Source organism: Sturnira hondurensis, unplaced genomic scaffold (genome assembly GCF_014824575.4).
Source record: "Sturnira hondurensis isolate 20B ecotype Veracruz unplaced genomic scaffold, ASM1482457v3 Scaffold0002101, whole genome shotgun sequence".
NCBI classification, from domain to species: Eukaryota; Metazoa; Chordata; class Mammalia; order Chiroptera; family Phyllostomidae; genus Sturnira; species Sturnira hondurensis.
The window spans coordinates 575,561-602,700 of NW_028074732.1; the positions used below are offsets into that span (position 1 = coordinate 575,561).

General features: G+C 52.2%; 1 protein-coding gene across 2 annotated transcripts; it reads left to right on the plus strand.

Moving 5' to 3' along the window:
- Positions 1–168: 168 nt before the first annotated feature.
- SLC43A3 (solute carrier family 43 member 3) lies at positions 169–27,140 on the plus strand. 2 transcript variants are annotated; one of them, XM_037039966.1, is made up of 13 exons: positions 169–394; positions 4,536–4,894; positions 5,190–5,319; positions 13,666–13,712; positions 16,873–16,949; positions 17,180–17,272; positions 17,833–17,972; positions 19,049–19,143; positions 20,263–20,436; positions 20,649–20,768; positions 25,444–25,630; positions 26,278–26,401; positions 26,894–27,140. In XM_037039966.1, exons 2-13 carry the CDS (start codon positions 4,711–4,713, stop codon positions 26,993–26,995), a joined length of 1,473 nt encoding a protein of 490 aa, XP_036895861.1. In that variant the 5' UTR covers positions 169–394; positions 4,536–4,710; the 3' UTR covers positions 26,996–27,140. The 2 variants fall into 2 exon arrangements, with proteins under 2 accessions (XP_036895861.1, XP_036895859.1); XM_037039964.1 differs by lacking the exon at positions 169–394 and adding an exon at positions 3,523–3,632.

Here is a 27,140-nt window from a genome sequence, read left to right on the forward strand (position 1 = left end):
TCGGGTTGCAACATCTGCTGACTCCAACATCCCCCAGGCCCAAGCTGTTTGACCTGACTGGTTGGAGCCATCCCCCCTTTCCGGTAGATTTTGGGTGTCCTTTCGGATTCACCCTTGGTCAGAGAAACGTCTTCCCAGAACCAGGAGGCCTCATCTTCATTCAGGGCCATGTAGAGGCTCTGCCAGCCCTGTCGGAACTGCTGAGCACAGCGGGAGACACCCCGAAGGCCCAGCTGTCAGACTCCCGCCCCTTCTGTCCTCTCTGGCCCACGAACAGATGTCCTTCCTTCCCACAGCTCACAGTATAGGCAAACAGCACTCCGCTTCGGACAGACCTGCTCAAGTGGGGAGGTCACCCTGGTCATACTAACGTTTGTCTGGGTGCTCCGCAGAGGTCAGTTCTCTGGGGTGGGACTTCTGGTGCAGGGGACTGAGCTCACGAGTTATTCAGGATTTCCCCACCCCCACCCCCTTGGTCTCTTTTTTAGCTTGTGAATGCTTTGCAATTCTCTTCAAATATGACTTCACAATTTCTTTTGTTTTTCAGTAATTAAATACTTTTTGATAACAACAGCTGCATTTATTAATTAGCTAGTGTACTAATTGGGTGGTTTTCTTGCATTATCTTTAACCTATACAACAACCAATTCCAGTTTTATAGATGAGGAGACTGGAGCTCAGAGGAATCAGTAAAATCAGTAATTGGTCCAAAAATCTGTGTGGGGGTTTTTTTTTTTGGCATTGCCTCAACATGATGAGCATTTTTCTCCCCAGTTGAAATGGAAGATATTTGAATTTACCTTTTATCTTCCAAAAACAATTCTTGAAGTCTCATTGAAGACCAAACGTGGAAAAAACAGACATTTTGATCTGTGTGAGCCCAGATTTTGCAAGGACAAAAAGTTCACGTTTCTGTTTCATTTGTCTGTTTGCTCGGCATATCCGAAATCCAAGTCCTGTATCCAATGGGAACCATGGAAACCAGCAGCAGAACGCAGTGGTGCGAGGTGGTGATGCCTGAACAGGGCAGGGGCCGAGGATGGGTAGGGGAGACACAGGAGGAAGGGTGGAGTCCACAGACGCGACTGACGGGGTGGGCTGTGGTCCAGTGCCTTCACTTGGGTGGTCACTTCAGCCTTCGCTGTGTCCGCTCTAACTGGTTCCTAAACGTCCTCGCTGTGTCCAGGCCCCGTGCCTCTGGAAGGGTTGAACTGGCTTCTTTCTGCCTGGGAAGGCCATGTTGTCACTCCAGACATCTTGGGTTTCTTTGTCTGTCTCCCCTAACTTGACAATGAGCTCCTGAAGGAAGGTGCTGAATCGCTCCTCTCAAGATCCCAGTTTCTGTGACAAAGCCTCGGGCACCAGGAATGTGTGTTGAGAGCAGATCAATAAATGAAAAAACAGGCAGGAAGAAGAGGGAGAAAGGAAGAGAGAAAGAATGGAGACGTAGGGTGAGCCATCTGACCTTAGGATGATTGCTGCTCTCGGATGTTCTGTGTTAAACCTCATTGGAGTGAGACGTGAGAGCGGTCCGCATAGCACATGCCTCTGCCAGCTGCTGGAACGCGGACCACATGAAGTGGGAATGGTCCAGAGGGTAGTCTAACATTCTGTCCCAGCAGTTTCCGTGAGACTCAGGCACCCCTAGAGGTAGTGCCTTCTGCAGACATTGACGGGGGTGTGGGCTGGGGGCACTGAGCGCCAAGAGAGGGGTAACAAGACAAGGTGGGCAGAGCCCTGACAACCTGTCCCATGTCCTGAGCTCCAGTCCTGGATGCCCAGGTAGCCCGTGAGCTGGGCCTTTCTGACTGTTCCTGGTGATTGACACTATAGAATCTCTCTGTTTGCTTTGGCTTTTTCTGTTCCTTCCTTGCTACTTCCATAGTTAACTGATCCCTCAGGTCCCCAGGAGACCAAAACGTAAGCCAGAGCAGGAGATAGGGCTTGAATTAATTTCAGCGTCTTTGTGTCTCGCGGTAAAATAGAAAATCTTGCATCTATGTCCTGTTTGTCTTGGCATGCTATATTTTCTTATTTATTTCCCCAACACTTAATTTTGGGAGAAAAAAAAAGACTTGTCTTCTCTAATGTCCAGATATTCTACGTGAAGTCTGGTGGCATCAGCACACAGGTTTGGGAGTCAGGCAGCCACTGCCACTTTGCAGAATGACCTTGGGCAAGTTCCTCTGAAGTCCCCTCCCAAAGCTGGCTCTCTGCCCATTCCTGGAAACTGGAGAACCCAGCACCATCTAAAGTCTGGCTGCTGCCTTTCATACCTGCAGCAACAAACCCACCTCGTGTTTCTTTTATGACAATCACTGTAATTAAAGAGAACACCTCAGTTTTCATTTCACTGGCAGGGCAGGCAGAGAGCTTGCTCAGAACGATGTAACTCAGAACGGTGTAACTCAGAATGGCTCAGGAGCAGGGCTGCCCCTGCCCCATGCAGTCAGGTGGGTGCACTTTCTCCATCCTTCGCATGTGGGTAGTGATCTGGAGAGCGCTCCTTCCTCTGGCTTTCCACTGGGCTAATCTCTTATTCCCTCTGCATTAAAGAGAAGGGTGGGCTTGGAAAAGCTTCAGTCCTGGGGACCCCAGAAGCGAAGGTGGGGATCCAGGAGGCGGTGCTTGGGGTGGGGGTGGGGTCCACCGACGGCATGAATATGCAAGAAGCTCTCCCCGTTTCAGCTTTTGAGGAGGAAATGGCCACACAGGCCAAGGAAGCTGGCAGCTCACTTGCTCCGGGTCAGAACGGAGAGCAACGCAGCTGGTTCCATTGGCTATCTCAGGCTGATCACGGGCTCCGATGGGCAATTATACATGTCTTTGATTAATAAAAAATGGGGCAATGAATGAATACTTAATCAACGCAGGCTGGTGGGGAGGCTCTTTCAGAACCTGGGCTGGGGGTGAGGCAGGGAGTAATCAAAGGGGCCCTGGGAGGTGAAAAGGCTGGGCAGCCACAGGGGGTGGTTCTGGAAAGCTCTCCAGTCCTGGTCCTTGGGTCTCTGGTAGATTCTGTGCTGGTGGACCGGCTGTGCTTGCGGTCTGCTGGACGTGCTGGGAGCGTGAGATGGGAGAGAGTGGAGCTGGTGGGCAAATGGGGGAAAATGTACTCTGTGCCCACCCATGAGGTCAAAGAAAAGCACAAGGAATAGGGTGTGTGTGTGTGTGTGTGTGTGTGTGTGTGTCTGTAGGTGGCTGTGTGTCCTCTGCGTGTGATGCCTTTGTGGTCTGTTTGGTCCCCTGGGTCTGCCTGCGTGTCTGCAATGGTATTAAAACTCACTTGGTTGGGGAGGGCGGAGAGGCCAGGGCGTGGGAGGGGCGGAAAGAGCAGCCGGAGAGATGAAAGGGGCCACTGCTAGGGTTGGGGGTGGTGCACAGGAGGGACTCCAACTGCTGGATCACAAAGGGTAAGAGGGAGCCTTCGAGCCCCAGCGGAGGAGAAGGAAGTGGTGGAGAGTGGGAGGTGTTGACTTCTTAGACACCGCCCAGCGGTCCTGGCCCTTCCGGAGGAGGTGGGGTGGGAAGGGGGAGGAAGGGGACGAAATGGGCGGCGAGAAAGAGGCGTGAACCTGAAGCTCAAACCTCAGAGAGCACGGAGACTAACTGGAGAGCCTGGGAGGCAGCCGGTAGGGTGCTGGGGAGGGGCTGGCCGTGTGGCCAGGGAAATAGGGGGACAAGAGACAAGGGTGGGGAGAGCAATGGACAGTGAGGCCACTGAGGGGCCGGGCAGACAGTCCTGCGCTGTAGGGGTGCGGGCTGAGGGTGGCAGGCTAGGCCTCTCAGCTGCTTTCCTGGCACATGGTAACCAGAGCAGGGTTACCATGGGGAGTCCAGGGAGGAAGGGATATTTTGGAGTTGGGACATTTTGGGCATTAGACTGGCCTAGGTTGTGACTAACTGACCCAGGTGACCTTGGACGGATTGACGTAAATCTTCTGGAGCCGTGGCTTCTCTGTCAGTAAAGGGAAGCCAGCTCCACGCCAGATTTGCCAGGTTGCTGTGAGGATCTGTGAGCACATGGACCAAGTCCCCTCACCGCGCTGACTGGGGCACTGACTGGGGCACTGACTGGGGCAGAGCTGCTGCTGTCATTATTTTCATGGTCAGTCCCCAGAATTGGGCTCAGTCCCCCTTCCCCACCTGCTGCCAACTGTGGTGGAACAGGGAGGCCTTTTGCATCTGTTTCTAACAGCCGGCCCCGCTCTCCAACCCGCAGAAAAGACTTTGGCCACCTCTGGCTTTCCCATGAGTTCCCTGTGCCCAGTAGCCTCTGCCTTCTTCCTTTTTTTTAAAAAAAAAATACCAACAAGATTATATTTACTTATTTTTAGAGAGAAGGAAAGGGAAAGAGAAAGAGAGGGAGAGAAGCATCAACATGTGGTTGCCTCTTTAGTAGCCCCTATTGGGAACTGGCCTGCAACCCAAGCATGTGCCCTGATTGGGAATTGAACTGGTGACCCTTTGATTTGCAGGCCGGTGCTCAATCCACTGAGCCAGACCAGCCAGGGCATCTCTGCCTTCTTTTATAGGATCCAGAGACACATCCACCAATGGTTTCTACCCAAGCCTGAAACAGCCAGGACCAGAGAGCTACATGAACAGAAGTGCCTGCCAGGGGAATCTTCCAAGTACTCCGGTGCCAGGCCTTGCCACTTCTCCGCCACCAGTGCCAGTGGGGTTGGAGGGTCTGCTGTTCTTCAGGCCATGCCAAGCCAGGGACTGTCCTTGCATGTGGCCACCCTGCTGACAGGGCTGCTGGAATGCCTTGGCTTTGCCGGTGTCCTCTTTGGCTGGGCATCCCTGGTATTTGTTTTCAAAACAGAGCATTACTTTGAGGACCTATGTGAACCAAGCACTGGGCTGATGAGCAATGCCACGGGCCATGATGGTGAGAGAATGGTGACTGCCCTAGGAGGTTGAGCCTGGCTCCTAGGTGGTGGGAAAGGGTCGGGAGGACTTTACCTGCTGCCCACCCTGCCAGCCTTCCCGTGGTGAAAGGGACTGTCAGCCAGCCTTCCTCTGTCCCAACCTCAGTCTAAGGGGTGCCTGGGGAGGGAAGAACCGGCTTCCGAGGGATAATTAGGGGCAGTCACGCTTCGACTCGCCTAGGGGAAACCTTTCCACCAGGAGGGCTGTTGGTCCGTCTGCCCTGGGCTTCTAAGCGCCTCCCTTCTCTCCTCTAGACTGCAAAGCCCAGGACGAGAGGTTCTCCCTCATCTTCACCCTGGCGTCCTTCATGAATAACTTCATGACCCTCCCCACTGGCTACATCTTTGACCGTTTCAAGACCACCGTGGCCCGCCTCATAGCCATGTAAGTCCCAAAGGCCCGGCCTGGGCACAGGTGGGCAGGAGGAATTCCTCTGACTGCAGCCCTGGCTGGAGGGAGACCCAGGCCAGGGAGCGAACGCACTCGGCACCCCTACTTTCCTTTCCTCGCCTTCTGCTTCTGCCCCTTGTGCATGTGTGTTCCTTAGGAGGCTGAAGTGAACAGGAGCCTAGGCCCACTTCCTGGGAGGGCAGGCCTGAGGCCAGGGGTACCACACTAGCAATACCTGAAATTGCCGCTCTGCCTTCACCCTGGGGATCCTTGTCTGAATCTCCTGCAAGGCCTCGCACCAAGGGGCTCAGGCTTAATCCTGATCCTCCCCACCCTCCGCCATCCCCCAAAGGCCGAGTAGATGAGTCCGGGAGGGTCAGGGACTTGATCTTGCTCACACAGAATGTTCCTGCCGCTGGCCATGTTCAGCAACAGGCCCTGGTGGGCTATGGGCTGGTAGGACCTGAAAAGCAAGCGCCTCCTGGTGGGCATGTGAGACATTAGTGGTCAGACAGAGGGACTGGATGGCAGGCTGGGCCAGGAAACAGCCAGAGATCAAGTCCCTTGTTCTTCAAACCTTTGGCTGCATGAGGGCTTTATGTCAGGGTCTTGGTCTTTGGCTCTCTGTCCCCTCCTTTATCCTCCTCTTTCTTCGCCCCTTCCTCTTCCCAGCCTTCCTCAGCATGTTAAGGAAATCTTAGTCTTCCTCCCTGTGTTGCTTCTTTACTTTCACACAGGACACTTCGACTTCTGATGCTCTGGTCACCACATGTGTGAGTTGTCTTTTCCACACCAAACAGTTCCGCGACACCAGCCGGGTGTTCCACAATGTAACTCAATGCTGATATTTTCTCCCGGGAGACAGTGTAAGATCTCCCTGGTTAAGGGCTCAGGCCCATGAGACTGCCCCATTTTGGATGTTGCAGGGGGTAAGTCCCCTGTGTGGGGGGAGGAGAAAATTTCCCTTCTTTCTGTTTAGTTCTTCTGGCTGGTCTAATGATCAACTTGGCATGAGGCACATTAACGGGAGAAAATGACCGTATTTAATTACATGTGTAACACACAGAGGTTCCATGGGAATATGGAACCCAAGACCAGGCAGTTGAGGCTTATCTGTCCTCTGGAGCGAAGGAGAAAGGAGACAGATAGTGGTTTGGGACTTCAAAGGGGAGGCAGGCAGTTCGCGGGGAGCTGGACAAGCAAATGTTCGGTAAACCCACGTTTGCTGGACCATCGTTAACCGTGGGGCCCGGAGGGGCTTCCGCTGACTGACTTGCTAGGCTCCTCCCTCTCACGCACTGGTTCAGGTTAAACTGTAGTTGTCTGCGATGGTACCTCCCATCCGGCAGCAGATCCCCTAGGTGATTTTTTTAGGTGATTATGGGGAGGGTCAAAGTGTCTTTCTGAGTTTTTTGCTTCTTAAGGACAACCAGCTTAAAATAAGCACTGATCTTCCCTGACCAGCGGGGCTCAGTTGGTTGGGTGTCCGTCAAGAAAAGTGAAAGGTCACCGGTTCGATTCCCAGTCAGGTCACGTGCCTGGGTTGTGGGCCCACTCCCCAGCTGGGGTGTGTGTGAGAGACAGCCGATCGATGTTTCTTTCCCTTTCTTTCTCCCTCCCTTCCCCTCTCTCTGAGAGTTAGTAAATAAAATCTTTCAAAAAAAATTTAAAAAAAAAATCAGTGTCCCAGAGAGGCACGTTTTGGGTGGCAAACTTTGTTGCCCTTCACCAGGTTACCCACAACTTCTTTGTCCAACCTGGCTATGGATCAGAGGTTCCCATGGTCTCCTCCAGATTTCATTATTTGATAAAGCAGCTTACGGAGCTCATGGAAACACGAATGCTCACTAGTTTCTGAAAGGACGTGATAAAGGATACAGAGACACAGCCAGATGAAGAGATACATGTTAGCCATTCTCAGGAAACACTCAGGTAAAGGAAACACGACTTCTGTGCATAAAGCTTCTGTCCCCTTGGGGTCGGGTGCGTCACCCTCCTGGTCCTGGGATTCTGTGGAGGCTTCCTCAGGTAGGCGTCATCAGGGATGAGCTCCGTTTCCAGCCCCTCTCCACTCTCCAGACCCGTGTGTGGGGCACAGGGCTGAAAATTCCAAGCTTCTAAACATGGCTTAGTCGGTCTGGTGACCAGCCCCCATCCAGGACGCACCCAGGGCTGCTTCGCCAAAACAAAAGATGCTCCATTGCTCTTATCACTTCACTTAGGAATTTATGAGGGTTTTAGGAGCCCCGTGTCAGAGGCGGGGGACAAAGACCAAATACATGTTTCTTATTATAAAATCATAGTATCACAGTTCCCCCCCTGGTGCAGCAGCATGGGTTCCTTATAGCGAAGCAATCATAGAGTTCCAAGGACACGACACGTTACTCATCCCCTTCAGTCACTCCTAACCATCGAGTCCGTCACCATATCGTATGAAAAGGTCTCCCAGGGCCGCTCAGGTCTGCAGGCTGTACTCGATCTTGCCCAGTCCCAAAAGGAGGAGTGGTGTCAGCAAGTTACGTCCTTTAGGCGTCTGGGATAACTGTGCCAAGAGACAACATCATCTCTTGCTCTGAGCCTCTTTGGAGGTGTTAATGTAATATTGGATTTCCTTCACTGCGTAATGCGCTCACTCATCCCCTTACCTCTAGTTACTGTTCCTCCTTCTCTTCATTTTTACCCACATGTTTCCGTGATGCGGGTCTGGGCTGTGGGCGAGTGCCCCTCCCCCACCTCAGCCCACTTCTGTTCAGGTCACACAGGTGCAGAAGTAACTCGGCTGTCTTCCGCACCACGTGGGCAATCTAGCCGCATTCACCGTTGGCCCTGTATTTTGCCAGAGGGGCTGAAGGCACATCCTCCCCCATTGAGCTCTTAGGAATTGTAACATAAAAGGTTAAACACAGTTCCAGTTTCTCTCTGAGGAATCCTCCCTGTTTCCATCTCTTGTACCCACTGTGTTGGTAAGGAAAAAAAATTTTTTGAGTTGATGTGGAGCAGAAAGAACACCACAATCTTCCCTATCTCCTTTTCCCCAGGTCCACTTAAAAAACAGGAACATGTATCCAGTGGGCACACTCCTTTAAGTCCCTCTGATGCTGAGTGTGAACACACACTTGTGAAGGCATATAATCCATCCCTTCCCACCCTTACGTTTCTCCATCTCCAACAACCGGTGCTTCAGTTGCCTGGTCCAGTTCTCTGTCAGACTAGTACTCTGAGAATGTCTCTGTCCATTGTTGGACATTTGGGCTGTAAAGGGTGGTCCTGGGTGTGAACAGATGGTGGTCAGCCACGCAGATTGGTACAGTACTGGCTCTTTTTTTTTTTTTAAATTTTATTTATTTATTTATTTATCTTTAGAGGGGAAGGAGAGGGAGAGAAACATCAATGTATGGTTGCCTTTCGCGCATCCCCTGCTGGGAGTTGGCTTGCAGGGAACCAGCCTGCAACCCAGGCATGTGCCCTGACTGGGAATCGAACCGCGATCCTCTGGTTCGCAGGCCTGTGCTCAATCCACTGAGCTACGCCAGCCAGGGCCAGTATCGGTTCTTTTATTGTGTCTACCCCTGGTAAGCGCAGCCCAGTCCAGAGTCGGTGCCGATTCCTGCTGGGACGCGTGTGTAGCTGCCCAGGGCCTCCAGCAGCTGTTCTCTTGCTAGCTCCCTCCAGGGACTGCCCCCGGGGGGCTCAGCCAAGTGGCCGCCCGCGGTCTCTGCCTTCTTTGCTGGCAGGCAGGAGAGCTCTTCCTGGACTCTGTGTCCCAGAGGCTGCGAGAGGACCACGTCCAGGTCCAGCCCCTCTCTGCACTGCCGCAGCAGCCCCAGGTCCACTCAGCTGATGGACCCAGTGGCCACATCAAGCCAGCACCTAGGGACATACGCTTGTTGGTTTCGGTCGTCACCTGCACTTGGAAAGGGGTTCTTCAGGTGGACATCGACATGCCCTACTTCAATGCACCCCTCAGATGCCATAGTGATTTCCACAGGGCCATCCCCCCGCCCCCGCATGGGCACCCCTTTAATAAGCCAAGTGTCCATAGCCCTCTGCCTGACCATAGGGCCAGGCCATTGGCCTCTGCCCACCAGCCAGTAAAAACCCAACACTTTTCTGTCTTTGCCGCTGCAACTCAGCCACGGAGCTGGTCTGTTTTTACCTCCTTTGGTCAAAGTGGCGGCCTTCCAAACGGGATGTTGTCCATTTACCGTGAAACTGCCATCCTCAAGCTCAGCAGATCTGTATGGGTCAGTTAAGGGTCGGTCATCAGGCGGTGTCCAAGTGACAGTGGAATCCAGCAGCTGTCCTATGGTTCTCGAGTCAGACCCACGAGAGAGGGGGTTCCCTGCTGGGGGGGCGTCTCCTCCTTGCGTCCCCCAGCAGCACGAACCGGTGTGAACCCTGTGTCATGGAGCTCTTCTGGGCACGGCTATGCCGCTTAGAATGTTTCTCTAACAGCAGCCCAGACACTGTGGACGTTTTGTGTTTGAAGATCCTTTGGTATTCTTTAGTCATCAGTGTAGCTTCCACTAATGTCTGATGACAAGATCATAGATGCCCTCTGAATGGAGGTTCTCTAGTCCAAAGCCCAGCTGTCATCCCCGGGAGGTACCCACAGGCTTTGCCATCGTGTTGGTCTGGGCTCTGCGTGGCTGTGGCGTAGAGAACTTGTCCCTACCAGCCCTCCCATTTGTATTTCACAGTGCGAACTAGGCGTTCTTAGTGGTGCCTGTCCAGGATGTCCAGGTAGCCTGGCTTCCCATGCCTCTGTTTGACAATGCAGGTAGGGGCCCTGGTCCCCAGTCAGACACAGTGTCCACCCCCATAATACAATCAGATGATGCAGGCCACTTCACACAAATCCTGTTCAAACATAGCAGTTTTCCTACACACTCTTTAAAATTCCTTACCCGAGGAAATGTTCATTGACCTTAGAGAGGAGGGAGAGAAAGAGAGAGAGAGGGAGAGAGAGAGAGAAACAGAACATCGATGTGAGAGAGAAACATCAATTGGTTGCCTCCCGTACGTGCCCCGACCAGGAATCGAATCCTCAACCTTTGGGTGTACAGGACAACACCCAACCCTGTCAGGACCAACCCTGACATTCCTAGCTGTAGCCTCCTTAGGATGTTATCCGCCGGTTTTGGTTTCGCAACACAGGCAAAGGGAGTGTTCCCCATGTGATGCGTTAGCCATTCTCATACAAACACGCGGGCGAAGGAAACACGCTTCTTCGAAGAGAGCCTGCCGAAACATTCCAACTTTCGTAATCTTATCAACTCTTACATTTTCAGCTCCTCCCATGAAAAACGTCCTCGTCAAGGGCCTCACTGGTGGGTTTTGGCACTGTGGTACGTGAGGCTGCTATTGCAAGGGCCCTGAAAACATTTCTTTCTCACCCCGGCCATATTTACCCACTCTTGTGCAGCGGGCGTTGGGTCCCCAGTGAGGGGTCGAGGGACTCTGGCCCTTGTGTCCGTCTGTAACCTGATTAATCTGCCTCAAGCAGTTGCTGGTCTGGTTTCTCATAGTCCTCACTGAAAATTTTTCTAAACTGGGATGGATAAGCTGGACTGGTTTGGGATTCCTTTAAGGCCGAGCAACCAGCAGGGGGGTCCCCTTGGCCCACCCAGCCGTCTGCAGGGCTGTATCAAAACCTCTGTTTTAAGGCCCCGCGGCACCTGCCGGAAGGAAGGGCAAGTGTGGGGCCTTTACAAGGCCAGGAAGCTTCTCAGCCACAAGGGGATCGGAGGCGGCAAGGGGGGTGGGGGGAGGGGCGGGTTTCAGCACCAGGCAGCGCATCTGGGCCCAGCCCTGTCAGCCGTCCTTCGGGAGCCTCTTCCCAGGCAGAGGGCGCTGCGCTGGGGAAAGTCGGGTGGGAGCCAGACAGCTCCATTCTGCCACCCCAAGTAGCGGTTGTTTGAATTTTACTGAGGAAAATGACGGACCTGTGGTTGTTGGATTCGGCTGCAAAGGTCATGCTGTCGGAGACATTTCCGGAGTCTGATTTAAGGTTGTCAAAGTAGCCAGTGTCTCTGTGGCCTTGGAGAGGCCACAGACCTAGGCTTTGGTGGTGAAAACATGGCGCTATTTGCTTTATTCACCTCAGTCCTTAATAACAGTTTAGAATTTCTACCACTGCCTTCATGCTTTCCCCTCCCCCACTCTCTTGTTAATTATGCTAGTATCGTTATTAGCATCCCTAAGACCCAGGCGGGAAGCAGGGACAGCAAATGCAGTAAGGCTTCCGGGACTGTTATGTGGGGTGCCCACGTGAAAGGGTCCCTTCACCACAGCATCCACCGTCCCCTGGGCAACAGGCGTGCTCAGCGGGTGACCATCCTGGTCATCACGGAAGTCACGCTCCCGTGACTCGCATGCAGAGTGTAGCAGCTACTCCATCTGGGGTGCTCCACGGGGCATAGACGGGGACGCGACCGGCAGTGGCTTTTATCCAGTCCACCTGGCTGGCCGCTGCCTTAGGAACAGCCTCCCACGTGTCTGCGTCCCCACCGCCACCTGTGGTTGTCCCGTAGTCAGCTGTGGGCCCTGAACTCACCCAGACAGGCTCTTCCGCCCCGCAGCATTCAAAATCAAAGGCGCAGCATTCAAAATCAAAGGCGCAGCCCCAGATACCTTACTCTCACCGTTGGCTTCAGTAAAGGTTCCTCGGGGCGTTGATGATACACGCCCACAAAATGAACCGGCGCCTTCTCGCCGCACCCTCTGGTTTCCATTGTGTCCTGGTCCTGCTCTCCTCCCGTCGCCCACGGCCTTCTTCATGCCCTCGGGTCTTAGAGGTCCTGTCTGTTGCTCCCACATAATTTTTCCCTTGGCAGGGTGGCCTGGAGGCCAACTGCTGCAGCTCAGACCGACCGACTCTGAACTTGGCCTAGCCTAAGGGTCTGACCTGGCCCTCTCTTCTAATTTCATTGGAGCGACTACACGTAACAATGACCAAGAGACTGTTGTGTATTTTACCTTTTCCTCATTAGTTTGCATTTTCTTATGCAACCAGTGAACCAATTCCCCGAGTGGGCTCCGTGTTTAAATTTTATTGGTAATTACACCTTTAGTGACCCATTGTAACACAGCTGCTGGGCCACACCGTGGGGGACCACGTGGTCACCCAGGAATCAAAGGTTATTCGTCTTACACCTGTTTACCCTTTCTTCCCAGACCCCGTGTTTGCACCAGCCAGGGTCATTCTGGCAGATCCCACCCACTGACACCAACCATGTCGGAAAAATCTACAGTTCTCCTTTCGCCTTTACTTTCACACAGAATGTGTCACTTCTGACGCTCTTGTTCACCCAATGTGCAGGGAGATGTCCCCGCACCAAGCAATTCTGTGACACCAGCTGGGTGTTGTACAGTGCGACTCAGCTCTGAGGTTCTTTACCTGGAGGCGCGTCCCATCCCACGCGTCTGCCCCCGCACTGTTGTAACAACCGCAAGTGGGAGGTCTGCAGATTACCCACAACCTCTGTCCAACTTGGCTACAGATTGGAGGTGACCCCCACCCCCTAGCCCTTGGACTTTTTTTGCTGGAGCATCTCACAGAACTCAAGAGAACACTCCACTCACACTCACCAGTTCATTAAGGGACATGATTAAGGGCACAGCAGCCAGTCAGATGGAGAGATGGGTGCACAGGGTGAGGTCTGGGAGGGTCCCCAGCACAGGAGCTCCTGTCCCTTACTTCTGGGATTCTACGGAGGCTTCTTCACCTCGGCATGATCAATTCTCTCCAGCTCCTCCCCCGCTCTAGAGACATTGGGGGAGGGGGGAGGGGTGAAGATTCCAAGTAGTTAATCATGACTTGGTCCTTCTGGGGACCAGCCCCCATCCAGGTGCATACGGAGAGTCGCTGCATCAGAGCAAAAGATGCTCCCAGTGCTCTTACCACTTAGGAATTTACAAGGGTGTCAGGAGCCCTGTGTCAGCGGCTGGGGAGCAAAGACCAAATATGAGTATATTATATATTGTTTATTATAGATCACACTTTTTGTTACTCATGCCTTCAAGACCCTGAAACTACTGAGAGATCCCCATAGCCTCGGGATTGTGGACCTGAAATTACAGGACCCTAGAACTGTACACTTCAGGTCTAGGGCATTCTAATTATTTCCTTTTATAGAAAGGGCTACTGAGGCTCAGGGAAGGGCAGTGCCTTGCCTGAGGGTACACAGCCAAGAGGAATTAGGACTCAAGGTTTTCATTTCGGAGACCAGGCACTAATGTCTTTCCCCAAGGGATTGGCCGGTGGGGAGTTCATCTGCTCCACCCCTCCAGGTTTCTCTCTTCTTGACAATATTCTCCACCTCCCCTTGTGCATTTCAGATTTCTCTACACTAGTGGCACACTCATCATAGCCTTCATCTCTGCAGGTGAGTGTGGTCGGGTGGGAGGAAGGGACACTTAAAGCTCAGGGGTACCTGGTGGGCGGGACAGATGCTGGAGGCGACAGCAGGACACATGGACTCCCACGGTTACTCAGAGATCCACAGACGTTGTGCTCGAAAGAATCTTTGAAGGAATTATTGCTGGTCTGTGGAAACACTTTAGTCTACTGAGAAATGTGGAAAAGAAGGCAATGAAGAACTGGTTCAGAGGGTAGAATTTATCCAAAGGTCACATCTTTCCTCTGGTACATGTTAAATTGCTCTGTCTCTTTTAAAAATGAGATGATGATATGAATGACAGGTGCTCTTAAAACTGTCCTTACTTAGCGGAGTAAAGGTAGATCACCCTATGGTAGTCTGAAGTTGTGTTTTCAAATTTTACTGGTCTATAAACACAGAAAATTCCCCAAGTCTGGGAATTCCAATACAGTTCATTACCACCTTCCCCCATCAAGTAGAGGACAAAGCTGAAGCCAGAGAGAGACTTCTGGCAAAGACTTGCCCACAGCCACAGAGCGAGTGAGTTGGGGGGGGTGGATGTGAGACCCCTGACTGTCCAAGAGATGCCTTCCCATATTACTCCCCAGGGTCAGGTCTTGAGGCTCAGATTTTGGGTTAGTAAGAGCATACAACTCGTGTGCGTGTGTGTGTGTGTGCAATACCTACGCTGAAGCCCGAAAGTGACATGGCATCGTCTTCCCTGGTACCCAGTTAACCCAGGCTGGGGCTCTCTGCCCAGACACGTCTCAGGAGATAGGCTGGCACCCAGAGCCAGCTATTTAAAACCACTCTCCGGGTCAGTCTGGCTTCATCTTTCCTAAGAGCCTGCAAAGGATTTTCAAGTGGCTGAATGTAAAGGGGATGATGGGGGATGATCGACTCATTGTGAATCAGTCATTTGGGCAAAAATTCCGCCTTCCCCCATAACATAGCGCTTTTAGTTTGGGGGGACAGTCTTGGGACTACACTGACCCTGATTGGTTGTGAAACGAATCACGACTAGCTTCTAGTGCCTTCGGAGAGGTGTGCCTTTCATAGAGACCGAAATTGGATGGTAAACTGTGTGAACACACTATGGTGGGTGCTTTACCTGCTTTTCAAGGTGTAGAACAATCGTTAGTTACTTCAGAGGATAGTAGGAGAAACACACACGTGCTATACTGACACACAGTGGATCACCCACCTGGTAGAAAAGTTGTTTCATTTTTATTTCCCTGTGAGGCCTCTGATGTCATGAATGGAGGTCTTGGTGTGTGTGGGGCTGGTGAGGCTGGTGCCACTGGAACGCTGTGGCTGGAGCAGGTGGCAGGCTTTGAGCATTTTGGGGGCAAATGCCTCCATTTACAATGTAACAATATTGTTTTCCTTCCATTGTATTTATTGTATGAAGTTTCCTTTAAAAATAATAGATTTCTTTTGGGTGAAAGGGAGTCGACTTAAAGAAAACACGTTAGCAAATACTAGTGTTACTGAATGGAGACCCAGCTCTGAGCAGGTCTGCCTCGGGCCAGACAGTAGTGTGTGGGTTCTCGACTTTGTGCAGGAAAGATCGCACGAGTCCAGGTGATTCTGAGAGTACGTTTATTAAAGCAGGGGAGTGTGAGACAAAGGAAGGACTTGGGGCAGGAGAAGCAGCAGGAGAGAACCCAGGCAGTGCCCTGCTAGTTGGCTCCCTAGAAATGTTGTAGGAAAGAAGTGAGCCAAGGTGGGGCTTCTTTTAGCTCACTGGAAAATAAGAGGAAGGGGGGGCCTTGGAGATTCAAGGGATAAGACCAGGGATGAGCTGCCACTGCCCACTGCTTCCCTGGTTGCGAGTCTTGTGGGGTCCCTTAGAGGTTAGCAGGAAGTACAAAGTTCATGCCCGGGAAGGACCATGGCGTGCTCTAGAGAGATCCCGTACTGGCATCCTTTGTCTTGAGGGATTTTCTCTCTGTTCTGGGACCGAGAATCAAAGGGGAGGGTTTTAGCAGAATATGCATCAGCTCTCCAGGCTTATTTTTAATAGGCTGATGTATCAAAATGAGCTCATGGGGGAGTATGGGATCCTTCTCCGGTCAGCTTCATGGCTTTGCTTTTATCTTGGGTCTGTCTGGCTCTTGTTGAGTTTTGGTTATTTGTTCCCCTGACTTCATCCATCCTTGGGTTTGGCTGGCGCAAATGGAATGAATTGGGTCTCTGTCTCCTATCTCCCTGACGGTGTCGATTCAAGCTATTTATTCTCAGGCCAGGTAGGAAAGGCATAAGCATTTGCTCTGAAGTGTCCTTTGTTAGGAAAGATAAGGTCTTGCAGTTCGGTAGCTGGCTGTAAGTTGTTCAAATTGTTTGGCCTTGTTTAATGATCTTGTCTCAGTTTCCCCATTCCACTAGCCCAGGAAAGTTCCTAGCTTCCTACCATCCTGCCACACTAGCACAGGCATGAGTCATGGCCAAAATTGTGAAAGTGGGCAGAAGTTTGTGGTTTGGGAAAGACTATTAAGCCACACTGCCCTTGGCACTTCAGTTGTTTACTACGATCCAACATGTTCCAGAGCTGTTACAATGATTTTTCCTTTTTGCAAGAACAGGAAGTATTTTCTCTTCAGTTTTTTCAAGGACAGGAAGTATTCTTTACTCAGCCAGCCTTCCCCAACACCGAGCACAATGCCTGGCATGAAGGAAGTGCTCCAAGTTCAACGAACAAAGGAAGAACAATCCCTGGGCTTGTTCTCACTGAGCTCTCCCAGTGCCCCTGGAGGCCGGAGGAGCAGATGACTGAGGCACAGAGTGAGAACCCTGCTCAGAGTCCTGCAGTGAAGGAGAGGCTGGGCTCGGGGGCTGAGTCCAGGCTTCCCCCGCACAGCGCCCAGGACGAGCAGAGGGCTGCCTGTGCTTTAGTGAGGGCAGGGAGCAGGGGCTTTTGGCTTCGAGTCCTGTCTCTTTTTGTAGAGAGACCCAGGCCTGCCAGGGACCAACGGCCATCTTTGGTGGGGAAGAAGGTGGCTCTGGAGATCTCTGCAGGGTCCCTCTGTGGGGAACATTTCGGGGGGGCTCTGAGTAGTAGCACCTCCAGGGTGGTCAGGAATTTGGAGCAGGTGGGGGTCGGATCTGAGGCTCTGTGTTTGCATTGTACTGTGGCAACACCCACCTCTGAGTTTGATTGTTTCAGCCTCAGCATCGCTGCTCTTCCTGGCCATGCCCATGCTCACCGTCGGCGGAGTCCTGTTTCTGATCACCAACCTGCAGGTGGAAGGCTGCCCTCACCCCAGGCACCTGGCAGGAGGCTGGGGAGGCATGGGGGGGAGCAAAACACTTTGGTCCCTCAGCTGTCTGAAATGGGGGCTGGCCTAAGCCAGGGAGGCAGCTGTGGACAGAGGGTGGTCTTGGTGCCAGAAAGGCCAGGCCCACGCTGGGTGCACCAGAAACGGTTCTTTCATGAATAAGTGAGTGATTCAGGCTGGTTGCATATCCTCCAGATTGGGAATCTCTTTGGCAAACACCGCTCAACCATCATCACCCTCTACAACGGAGCATACGACTCTTCCTCAGCCGTCTTTCTTGTCATTAAGGTAAAAATCAGCAACGGCCAACATTTATCGAGCACTTATACCTGCCAGGCACTGGTCTAGTAAACTTTGCATGATTTCTGTCCATGAGCCCTTCTACTACTGCTGGTAAGGTGACATTTGAACTTGAACCCAGGCCTCTCTGGCTCTAGAGCCTATCTGGTTCTCAAGTCCCTCCTTTAAACTTACATAGGATTTTGGGGAGAAGCTAAGGGAAGGTGTGGCCGCAATGTGCTTGGGCCAGTGTTGGCCACACAGTGGGTCCCTTTGGTGTAGGGTGTTCACACCTGTGAGCTTCCTGTTTGCGTGAGGTGGGAGGCAGCTACGGGGACCATGGGGGAATAGTCACTTGGCATAGTGTCCTCAGGGTTCATCCACGTTGCACCACGTGGCAGAATTTCCTTCCTTTTAAAGGCTGAATGCTACTCTGTTGTCTGTGTGACCACAGTTTGTTGATCCACTCATCTCTGGAGAGCACTTGGGTTGCTTCCGGCTTTTGGATCTTGTGCAAAGTGCTGCTGTGAACAGGAGTGGTACGCTCACTTTGCCCTCCCCCGCTGCAGCTCCTTTATGAACAGGGCATCAGCCTCAGGGCCTCCTTCATCTTCCTGTCTCTGTGCGGTGCCTGGCACGCTGGACGTACCTTCCTCCTGATGCCCCGGGGGCACATCCCCTACCCACTGCCCCCCAGCTACAGCTATGGGTAAGGACTATGTTTGTGGGCCAGAGCCCCTCAGGTGGCCAGAGGTGGGAAGCAGGGGGCAGGGCAGACGGGGTGATAGAGGGGAGGACTGGAAAAGGGGGGTATCGATTAGTTACTGCTGCATAAAACACCCCCCCAAAACTCACTGGCCCAAAACATTAAGCACTTATAATTATTCACAAGTCTGTGGGTAGCTGGATAGTTCAATTGATCAGGGACAGACTTGGGTGATCATGACAAGGCTTGCTCATGTCTCTGATCATCTGTCTGGTGGGCTAGCTGGGGGCTAGGTGGTCTAGGATGGCAGACATTTGAGGTGACAGGGATGCCTGGTCACCTGACTCTCAGCGCCCAGCAGGCTAGCTTGGGTTGATTTACGTGGTGGTTCAGGGTTCAAGAGAGCGCAGAAGTGCCCAAGGTTCTTAAAGTTGAGGGTTGGAATTCGTACATCACCCTGTCTGCTGCGCATTTGTGGCTGAGGCAGCTGACAAGGCCAGGCCAGATGCAAGGGGTGGAGAATAGTTAGGGCTGCAGTCACATTGCAGAGTGAGGGGAACAGAGGAGGTGAAGAAATGCAACAACTTTGCAGGCCATCACCGCGACTAGCAGAGCGAGGGCAGGCATCTGCTGCTCACTTACTCTTTCCAGACCCACGGGCTCTTGGGTTTCATCTCGCAATCATCCTCTGAGTTAGATGTCCTTATCCCCATTTTCCAAATGGGATATTTGAGGCTCAGAAGGGTTAAGTCTGCGCCATGTTGCCTGTTAGGAAGTGGCAGAACTGGGATTTGAACCCAGGCCTGTCCTACTCTTCCCACACTTCCCAAATGTGGCTGCCTATTAGAATCAGTAGAATCATTACTCAGAGATCTTTGAAAAAACATGGAAGCCTGGCTCACAGGACCAGGCGTCTGACTTCACTAGTCTGGGCTAAGAGCTGCTGGGGTGTCGGGGTTGGTAAGGGTGATTGCAGTGTGCGGTGACATTGGAGATCCGTACCACTGTGTCCTCCAGCCTGAATCTCGGGCTCAGCTCACAGCCCCTGGGCTGGGGTGGTGGGGCTTCTGTCTCCACAGTCTGTGTTCTGGGGATCGAGCCGTAGAGAAGGAGCAAAGAGCTGAGTCCAGAAAGCTGGACCTACCATCCAAGGAGCTCCTGTCACCAAAGGAAGGTGAGCCCTGGGGGTAAGCCATTTCCCCTTCAGAGCCTGGCCTTCCCCTGCAGCTGACCTGGCTCCGCACCTCCAGACTCCACCAGGACTGACTCAGGAAAGGGCAGGGGGGACAGGTCCTGTAGCATCGTCTCTGCCCCCGCATTTTGCAGGGTCTAGAGAGGGGCAAGACCTTTGTCCCTGCTGTTTCCTATCCCTCTTTTCTCTCTTTCTCATCTCACCATCCCCCCATACCCCTGAGGTCAGTCTTCCATCACTGTTTGCCTTTCCCCCAACTGCTCAGTCCCAAGTCTGGCTTATTTGTCCCCATTTCTGCAAGTCCCCTGGGTCTGTCCCCTCGCACTGTCCATCTCCTTTGCTGTCTCCTTTCCTTACTCTGTCTGTTTTGGGTCTTTGGTGCAAACATCACCAATCACTGCTGGCTAAGGTTGAAACCAGAAGAGGATTCTGGGAAGCTCACAACATCAAGGGAACATGAACTTGCTGGGCTCCAGGAACAGTAGAATGAGGGATCCCAGTCCAAAGTCACAGTCCCCCGGGAAGAGCGATTGATTGGTCCACCTTGGGTGAGGCACAGAACACCTGATTCACAGTCCTATCCCCGCTCCCCCCGCCCCCTCCCCCTCCCCCATGAGGGATAAGACAGGGGTTTCCAGAAGGAATCAAGATCCTGGGACTGAACAAAAGGGAGGGTATGTGAGAGGGAGGGTATGTGGAGCAGCCAAAGCAGCAACTCTCTTCCATTAACCCTTCACTCATCTCTCCTGTTCTCCTCTCCTTGTCTTTTTTCCCCCACTGTCCTGGCTAAGAAAGATCGGGGTAAAGTATTAGTGTGAGAAGCAGTGCGGGATCTGAGCTATGAAAGACAGATGAGATTTCAGCAGACAGAGAACACAGAGGTGGGTCGTTCAAGGTGGTAGAGCCAGATGACACAGGCCTGGGGGTAGGGACTCGTGAGTTGTAGTCAGTCTTGAGAGCACTGCTGAATGAGTTCTGGAGGGCCAGGACAGAAGTGAACCTGGACCTCCGGCTGTCCCACTAAGGCCTCTCATCCTTGTCTATCCCAGCCCTCCTCTTGCCTTGTAATTCACGCCCAGACCCTCCTTTCCCCCCCCGCAGAGACCCCAGGAGCAGCAGGGCTGGAGGAGCGGCGTTCTTTCCGGAGCTGTGTTTTCTCTCGGCGCTTTGCCTGGCACCTGGTGTGGCTTTCTGTAATACAGTTGTGGCACTACCTCTTCATCGGCACCCTCAACTCCCTGCTCACCAACTTGGCTGGTGGGGACAGGGCACTGGGTAAGTGGTGGGGCTGGGGACCAGGAACTTCGAGGGCGTGGGGTGCTAAGATCAGCAGGGCTATGTGCTCCAGGTCTGAGTGGGGGTTTGGGGAGTAGGGTCAGGCCAGGCAAGGGCAAGGGCAAGGGCAAGGGCAAGGTGGACCTCACAGGCTCTCTCCTGTGAGGAAAGCCTGGAAATGATCCACCAAGCCCCCGCTCTGTCCTCTGCAGTCAGCAGCTACACAAATGCCTTCGCCATCACTCAGTTCTTTGGAGTGCTGTGTGCCCCCTGGAACGGCCTGCTCATGGACCGGCTCAGACAGAAGTACCAGAAGGAATCGAGAAAGACGGGTAAGACCTGGGCTCCCGAGGATCAGGGAACCAGGAGGAGAGAGGTCTTCATACAGCTCCATGCCCGTCTTCTCTTTTGTTCTTAATCTTTTTGTACTTGTATCTGTCCATCCATCCATCCATCCATCCACCCACCTACCCACTAGTCTTTGAGTACCAATAATGTGCCAGCCACAGTTCCAGATTCAACAATGGACAAGACAGAGAGAACCTTGTTCTCAAGCTGTCCTCAGTCCAGAGGTTGGAGAGAGGCAAATGTCAGGCAGTGCAGGCCATGACATAAATCGCAGCGGGGCTATGGAGACATGAAAAATGGCACATAACCTGCTCCAGGAGAGGATGGGATTGGGGTCAGGGAAGGCTTCCTGGAGGAAGTGGCACCTGAGCTGAGAGCTGAAGGATGAGTAAGAAGTGAGGAGATGAAGAGGAGAACCCTGGAAGAGTGAGTGGCCCAGGAATACAGTGGGGTTAAGATGATGAAGACAGGAGCAAACCACTGAAGAGGCTGGGGAATTCCAGAAAGTGATGCAGACCTGCCAGGGCACAGAGAGCTAGGGAGCGGTGGCAAGGGGCTGGTGGCAGGGAAGTCAGAAGGGGCAGGCAGCTCACGGTGCTGAGGAGCACAGGCAGGATCTTTGGGTGCGTTGGAGGAACCGAGGGGCGCTGAGGTCTTTCAGTCTCTGGGGGTGTGGGTGGGGAAGGACTAAAGTAGAGAGTGACAGTTTCATCCACAGCCCTCCCCCACCTCCTGGCACTGCCTGTCCTGCCAGAGCCTTCTGAAGCAAATCTTAGATGTCAAATCATTTCACCCGTAAGCGCTTCAGTTAGTATCTGTAACGACTAAGGCCTCTTCTGCTTAAGCGTCACTATAATAGTATCACCCCTAAAACAATCCGATAGTTTCTTACATCATGTAATACGTAGTTCTATCCAGATTTCCCTAGTTGCTTCAGATATATCTTGTTACAGTTGGTTTGTTCAAATTAGGGTCCACACAGTGTATTTTTGTTTGAGGGGCTTTTCTGTCTTTTCAAATCTGTGTCCCCCTCTCGCTCCCCGCCACCCCCGACCCCCGGTTGTTTATTTGTTGAAGAAACTGGGTCTTTTGGTCTGTCAGTTTCCTAATTTCGGATGTGGCATCCTTTTCATGTCATTGAAAAATGTCTCTTTAATTGGGTATTTCCTGTAAACAGGCAGATTGAAGGCTGACGGGACTCAGTTTAATATTTTGGGGGGAGGTGGAGGGCTCAACGGGCCGCTGGTACCCCTTGTCCCTGCTTTATGATGCCAAGATTGATCAGCGGGTTCTGATGCTGTCATTCCGACGGCCCCTTATCTGGTTTCCCATCAGCTGCCTGCCTCGTGATCTTAGCAGCCACCGATGATCAATGCTGCAACCCATTATTTTATTAGGGTTACAGAAGGGTGGTTTTTTATGTGTATCTTCCTTTCCACTTTTAATAGCTAGAATTCCTCAAGAAAAAAAAAAACACCTTTTCCTTATGGTCTATTTGTTACCCTGAAGTGAATGCTTGGCTTTTCCTCTATTTACATTTCATAATAATGAGGTTGCCATAGCAACCCCTAGGGGGACTACTTGTTTGTTTCTAAAAGTTTCACTTGAAATATATTTGAATATGTTTCAATCTGTTTCTATAAAAATTCTTGACGCTCACGTTGTCTCATTTTTGGTGGGTCTGTTTCCCACCCCAGGCCCAAAAGCAGCCATCGTTCCAAGTAGCCCTGGGTCCCTCTAATGGGAAACAGTATGTAAAAATCCACAGTCTGGGTGCGACCTTTTCTAATTATCCCGGGTTCTCATGGCTTTTAGGCCTTGGGCAGAGTAAGACATCCATAATTTTTTGGATAAAAAAAACATCATGAACAGCTAGTGTTGGTATTTTAATTTAAACTGTACTTCGCCGAGTTTGCATCTGTGTACCTTTTCTTCTGAAGGTTGTGCTTCCGGACAATACTATCTACATGCATGTACTATGTATACATACTATATACTATATAGATACATAGTATTTCAAAAGTATGTTTTATGTACAATGACTGGTTTAGTAATATCAGTATTTTTTAAAATTTGATTTTCCAGTTACAGTCAATAGCAAATATTATGTTAGTTTCAGGTATACCTCATAATACAGGGTCAGGCACAAATAATGCCCCTTTTTAACTACAAAATCACAAGCATGTCATTCTGTGACATAACAATATCACACCCAAGCACATCATAGGACATTTTAGGTGAAATGTTCAAATTAAAACTATAAATGATTATGCTGTATCATTATCCCACTAACCACACTCAAGCAGGCATTACTTCTTCTGGACCCTGTATTCCTACTGTATTTCCCTGTGTATAATGCACAGACACATTTTTGTACACATTGCACATGGGACTATTGCACCTGTGGTATGTAATCATTGTACTCATGTATACTGTGCACCTTCACTTTTCCCTCAAAAATTTGGGCAAAAAGTGCACATTATACGTGGCAAATATGCTAATAGTATAATTGCAGTTCCTTCCCTCCCTCCCTCCCTCCCTCCTTCCCTCCCTCCCTCCCTCCTTCCTTCCTTCCTTCCCTCCCTCCCTCCTTTCTTCCTTCCTTCCCTCCCTCCCTCCTTCCCTCCCTCCCTCCTTCCTTCCTTCCTCACCCCTAGGCTATTTCTCACAAGAGACCTATAGTCAGATTACTGAGTTACAAGTCACCAACTTGATATAAAATTATGTTCATTGGTTTCATTTTCTTTCTGATTTGGGGGTGATTGCTTTGCTTGTTTTCTCCCTATTACTTTTATTTAATTTCATTTGAAAAACATTTACATATTAAACATATCCATTTTTCTCAAGCCAAAACTGTGAAACAAGATATATTCAAAGACATTTAGTTTCCCTCTCTGTTCCCTGTGCTCCATTCCTTCCCTCTCTCTTTGGTAATTATTTTTATTGTCTCTTTCCCTTAAAGAAAGACCATATACACATAATTTCTTCCTGTCTTAGCAAAAGCACAGCACAGTGTACACCCTACTCTGCAGATTTCTTTCTGTGTAATTCTCTGTTGACCGAGTGTAAGTGAATCACGAGGCTTCGCTAGAATTAAATGACAAAGTTCTATTCAAGGGTCTTAAGTGACTGAATTACAGTTCTGGAAACACTACCAGGCAATACCTAGAGTGTTTCAAAGGAGAAAAAGGGGTGCAGAGTTTTTCTGGCACAGGCACATTCTTGAAGAGAACCCTCCTTGCATTCTTCTGAACTGCTGATCTTCCGGGCACCCAGGTGTCTGGACATGTCCACATTCTTTCCTAAGTTCTTCAGAGGATTATCTGAAAGATTTATGTACCTCCAAGCACTGATGCACAACTGAAAAATTCGAAAGTTACGTTTCCAGGCTAAAGTTAGATAAAACCGTTTTCCTCACGTTGCAGTCCACACTGACTTTAGTCTGGTGACTGCAGTGACTCTGTCTTGTGTCTCCACTCTTTCCTCATCCCTGTCCTGCTCCCCAAGGATCTCTCCTCCTTGCAGCTGCTGCCTGGTTCCCTGGTGTGGGAACCAGGCCTTCCCCTCTTGGTGGCTATTTGGGTGGCTTCCAGGCTCTGTCTGTTACCAGTCAAGCTCCTGAGAGTACCTGGCTCTGGGCTGGAGGGGACCAGAGCAGATGCGGAGCCCTGTCAGAGGCCATTGTACTAATCCGTGAGCGATCTAACGGTGGTCTACACCCAAGCTGCGTCTGTGGAAATGGAGAGTCGTGGATATATTTGAATGTTATTCAAGAGGCGGATTATCAACATTTATTGATGGATTGGAGATGGGGCATGTGGGAGAAGGGGGATTCAAGAATGACCCCAGGCTCTGGCTGGGCCCCACCCCCTGCGTGTGGCCCTCCCACAGTATTTTGTGCAATGAAGCCCCACTCCCAGCCTTTCCAAGGCAGGAACACAGCCCCAATCCAGAACCCTGACCATCACCAGACCCTCCTGGGGTTAACTAAGGGAAAGCATGCCTCAACCATTCGCCTTCCTACCCTACCCGCCTGCCATCCCCAGCCGTAGAAGTACCCGAGGACTCCCGGAGACTCTGGGAAATGGATGAGGTGGGGGGACCCCACTCTTTCCCTCCTGCAGTTCTATAGCTGGGGCCTCCTTCCTTCTCAGGGTCTCCTTGGCCTAGCCCTCTTGCCCCCCATCCCACTCGGTGCTGTTGAGTAGGGGCCCTGCCAGGAGCTGAACAACTCAGCTAGGAGCCATAACGTGCATATGGGCACAGGCAGGGACAGGGGGACGCGCAGGGGGTTGTGCCCAGATGTTAGCCCCTAACCCCTGGGGAGGGTGAGGCAGGGCAGGGACAGTCTCTGGGGTCAGTCCCAGATGGGTGGTTACCTCCCCTTCCTCCACTCTAAACCCTGGGGCCCTCAAATGGGGTGGGAGGGCATGGGTGGGGGCCCTCTCAGTGGGCTTTGGGAGGTTGGGTTCCTGAATGCACCGTAATCGCTGTATTAAATATTAAAAAGTCTAAAGTGAAAAAAAAAAGAATGACCCCAGGCTTCTGCCTGGATGGTTGGGTGCATGGTGGCTTCCCATTTTCTCCCCATCTTCGTGCCTTTCCCTGCCCTCCCTGGTGCCCCCTCCAGGCAGCCTCTCCTCCTCCCCCTTGAACCAGGTTCTTCAGCCTCAGCCGCGGCCCTTTCCTCAGCTGTGCCTTCGCTGACCCTGACATCTCTGCTGTGCGTGGGCTTTGCCCTCTGTGCCTCGGTCCCTGTCCTCCCCCTCCAGTATGCCACTTTCATCCTGCAAGTGATCAGCCGCTCCTTCCTCTACGGGGGCAATGCTGCCTTCCTGACCCTGGCGTAAGTGGGCTTGGGGTGCATTACCTGATGGGGGACACATGGGGGCAGAAGGAAGCGTGCTGGAGGTAAGAGATCAGGAGGTGAGGGCATGGCTGGAGGTGGTCAGGTGTGGCAGACAAGGTCCTGGAGCAGGTGTAGGGGGTGATGTCTGGTGGGGAGGGCTGGTGGGAGGGATAGAGAGAGCACTGACTGGAGCCTTCTTGTCAGCTCCTCCCTCTGCCTGTTATCTGTCTGGTGAACGCCTAGTTGCCCTGCAGCACTCAGTTCTCTTCCCCATCTCCCAGGAAAGGGCGTTCCCGCCTTTGCACCCTTGGCAATCCCTCTAGCCTTGCTTCCTCAGGGCATGTACCGCCTGGCCTGTGGTGATCTGCTTATGTGTCTGTCTTTGCCTTGAGACCTCCCCAGGGCACAGCCTGTGTCGGGGTCCCTGCTCTCTCCCCAGGGCCCAGAGACATGTCTTCTCAGGGTTCCGAGGTGTGAAGGGCGGAGCCAAGGCAGAGGGGAAGGGCTGCGTGCAGGTGGGCGGGTGAAGGCCGGCTGAGGACAGGGGAGTCGGGAGCAGGTGGCTGACGAAGGCCGACAGAGGCCAGGCCACTACCTGGTGGGAGAGAGCCCTGAGCTCACCGGAACCTCCTTGTCTGCCCTAGCTTCCCTGCAGAGCACTTTGGGAAGCTCTATGGGCTGGTGATGACCCTGTCAGCCATTGTGTCCCTGCTCCAGTTCCCCATCTTCACGCTCATCAAAGGCCCCCTCCAGAACAACCCCTTCTACGTGAGTACTGGTGGGGGGGACGGGACACCCAGCTCTGGGGACCCCAGCAGAAGGCGCTCCCAAACACGGCAGTGTCCTGACCACGGCACGGCTTTGTGGCCTCATTTAAGGAAAGGTCAGCAAAGTGTAGAGCAGGAGTTCAAATCAGTCGTTAGGAGGGAAAAAAGGACTGAACTTAGAAACCTGGAGAACTGCTGGATCACGACACTGGACGAGCCTCACTTAGGCCCCAGGAACTGTGTGCTCCCGCGTGACTTCAAGCAGGTCGCTGAGTGCTCTCGAGGCCTCAGTTTCTTCGCCTGAGAAACGGGCATAATATCCCTGCCCCACCCCGCTCCACAAGGCCGAGCGAAGAACAACCCACGGTGCTCCCGCGGGGCACCACGGTGTCCGAGTGGAAGCAGGAGACAAACCTGGCACTGGTCCCTCTGTGGGTGGTGGGTGCCGGCAGTGCGCCTGGGCTCTGCATCACCCCTCCCCCACCCCCTCCAGGTGAACGTGATGCTGGTGCTCAGCAGTCTCCTGACCTTCGTCCACCCCTTCCTGGTGTACCGGGAGTGCCGGCAGGAAGCAACTCCTGCCACGACCGCTTAGTGCAGAAGCCCTTGCTTTGCAGACCTTCGAACGCTTTTGCTTCTCTTTCTTGGAGGACCCTGTTTCCAGAAAGACTTTGTCTACTCAGGGTACCTGTGTTAAGTAGCCATTGTTTTCTTTTAAATAAAAGAAGTATCTAACCGCC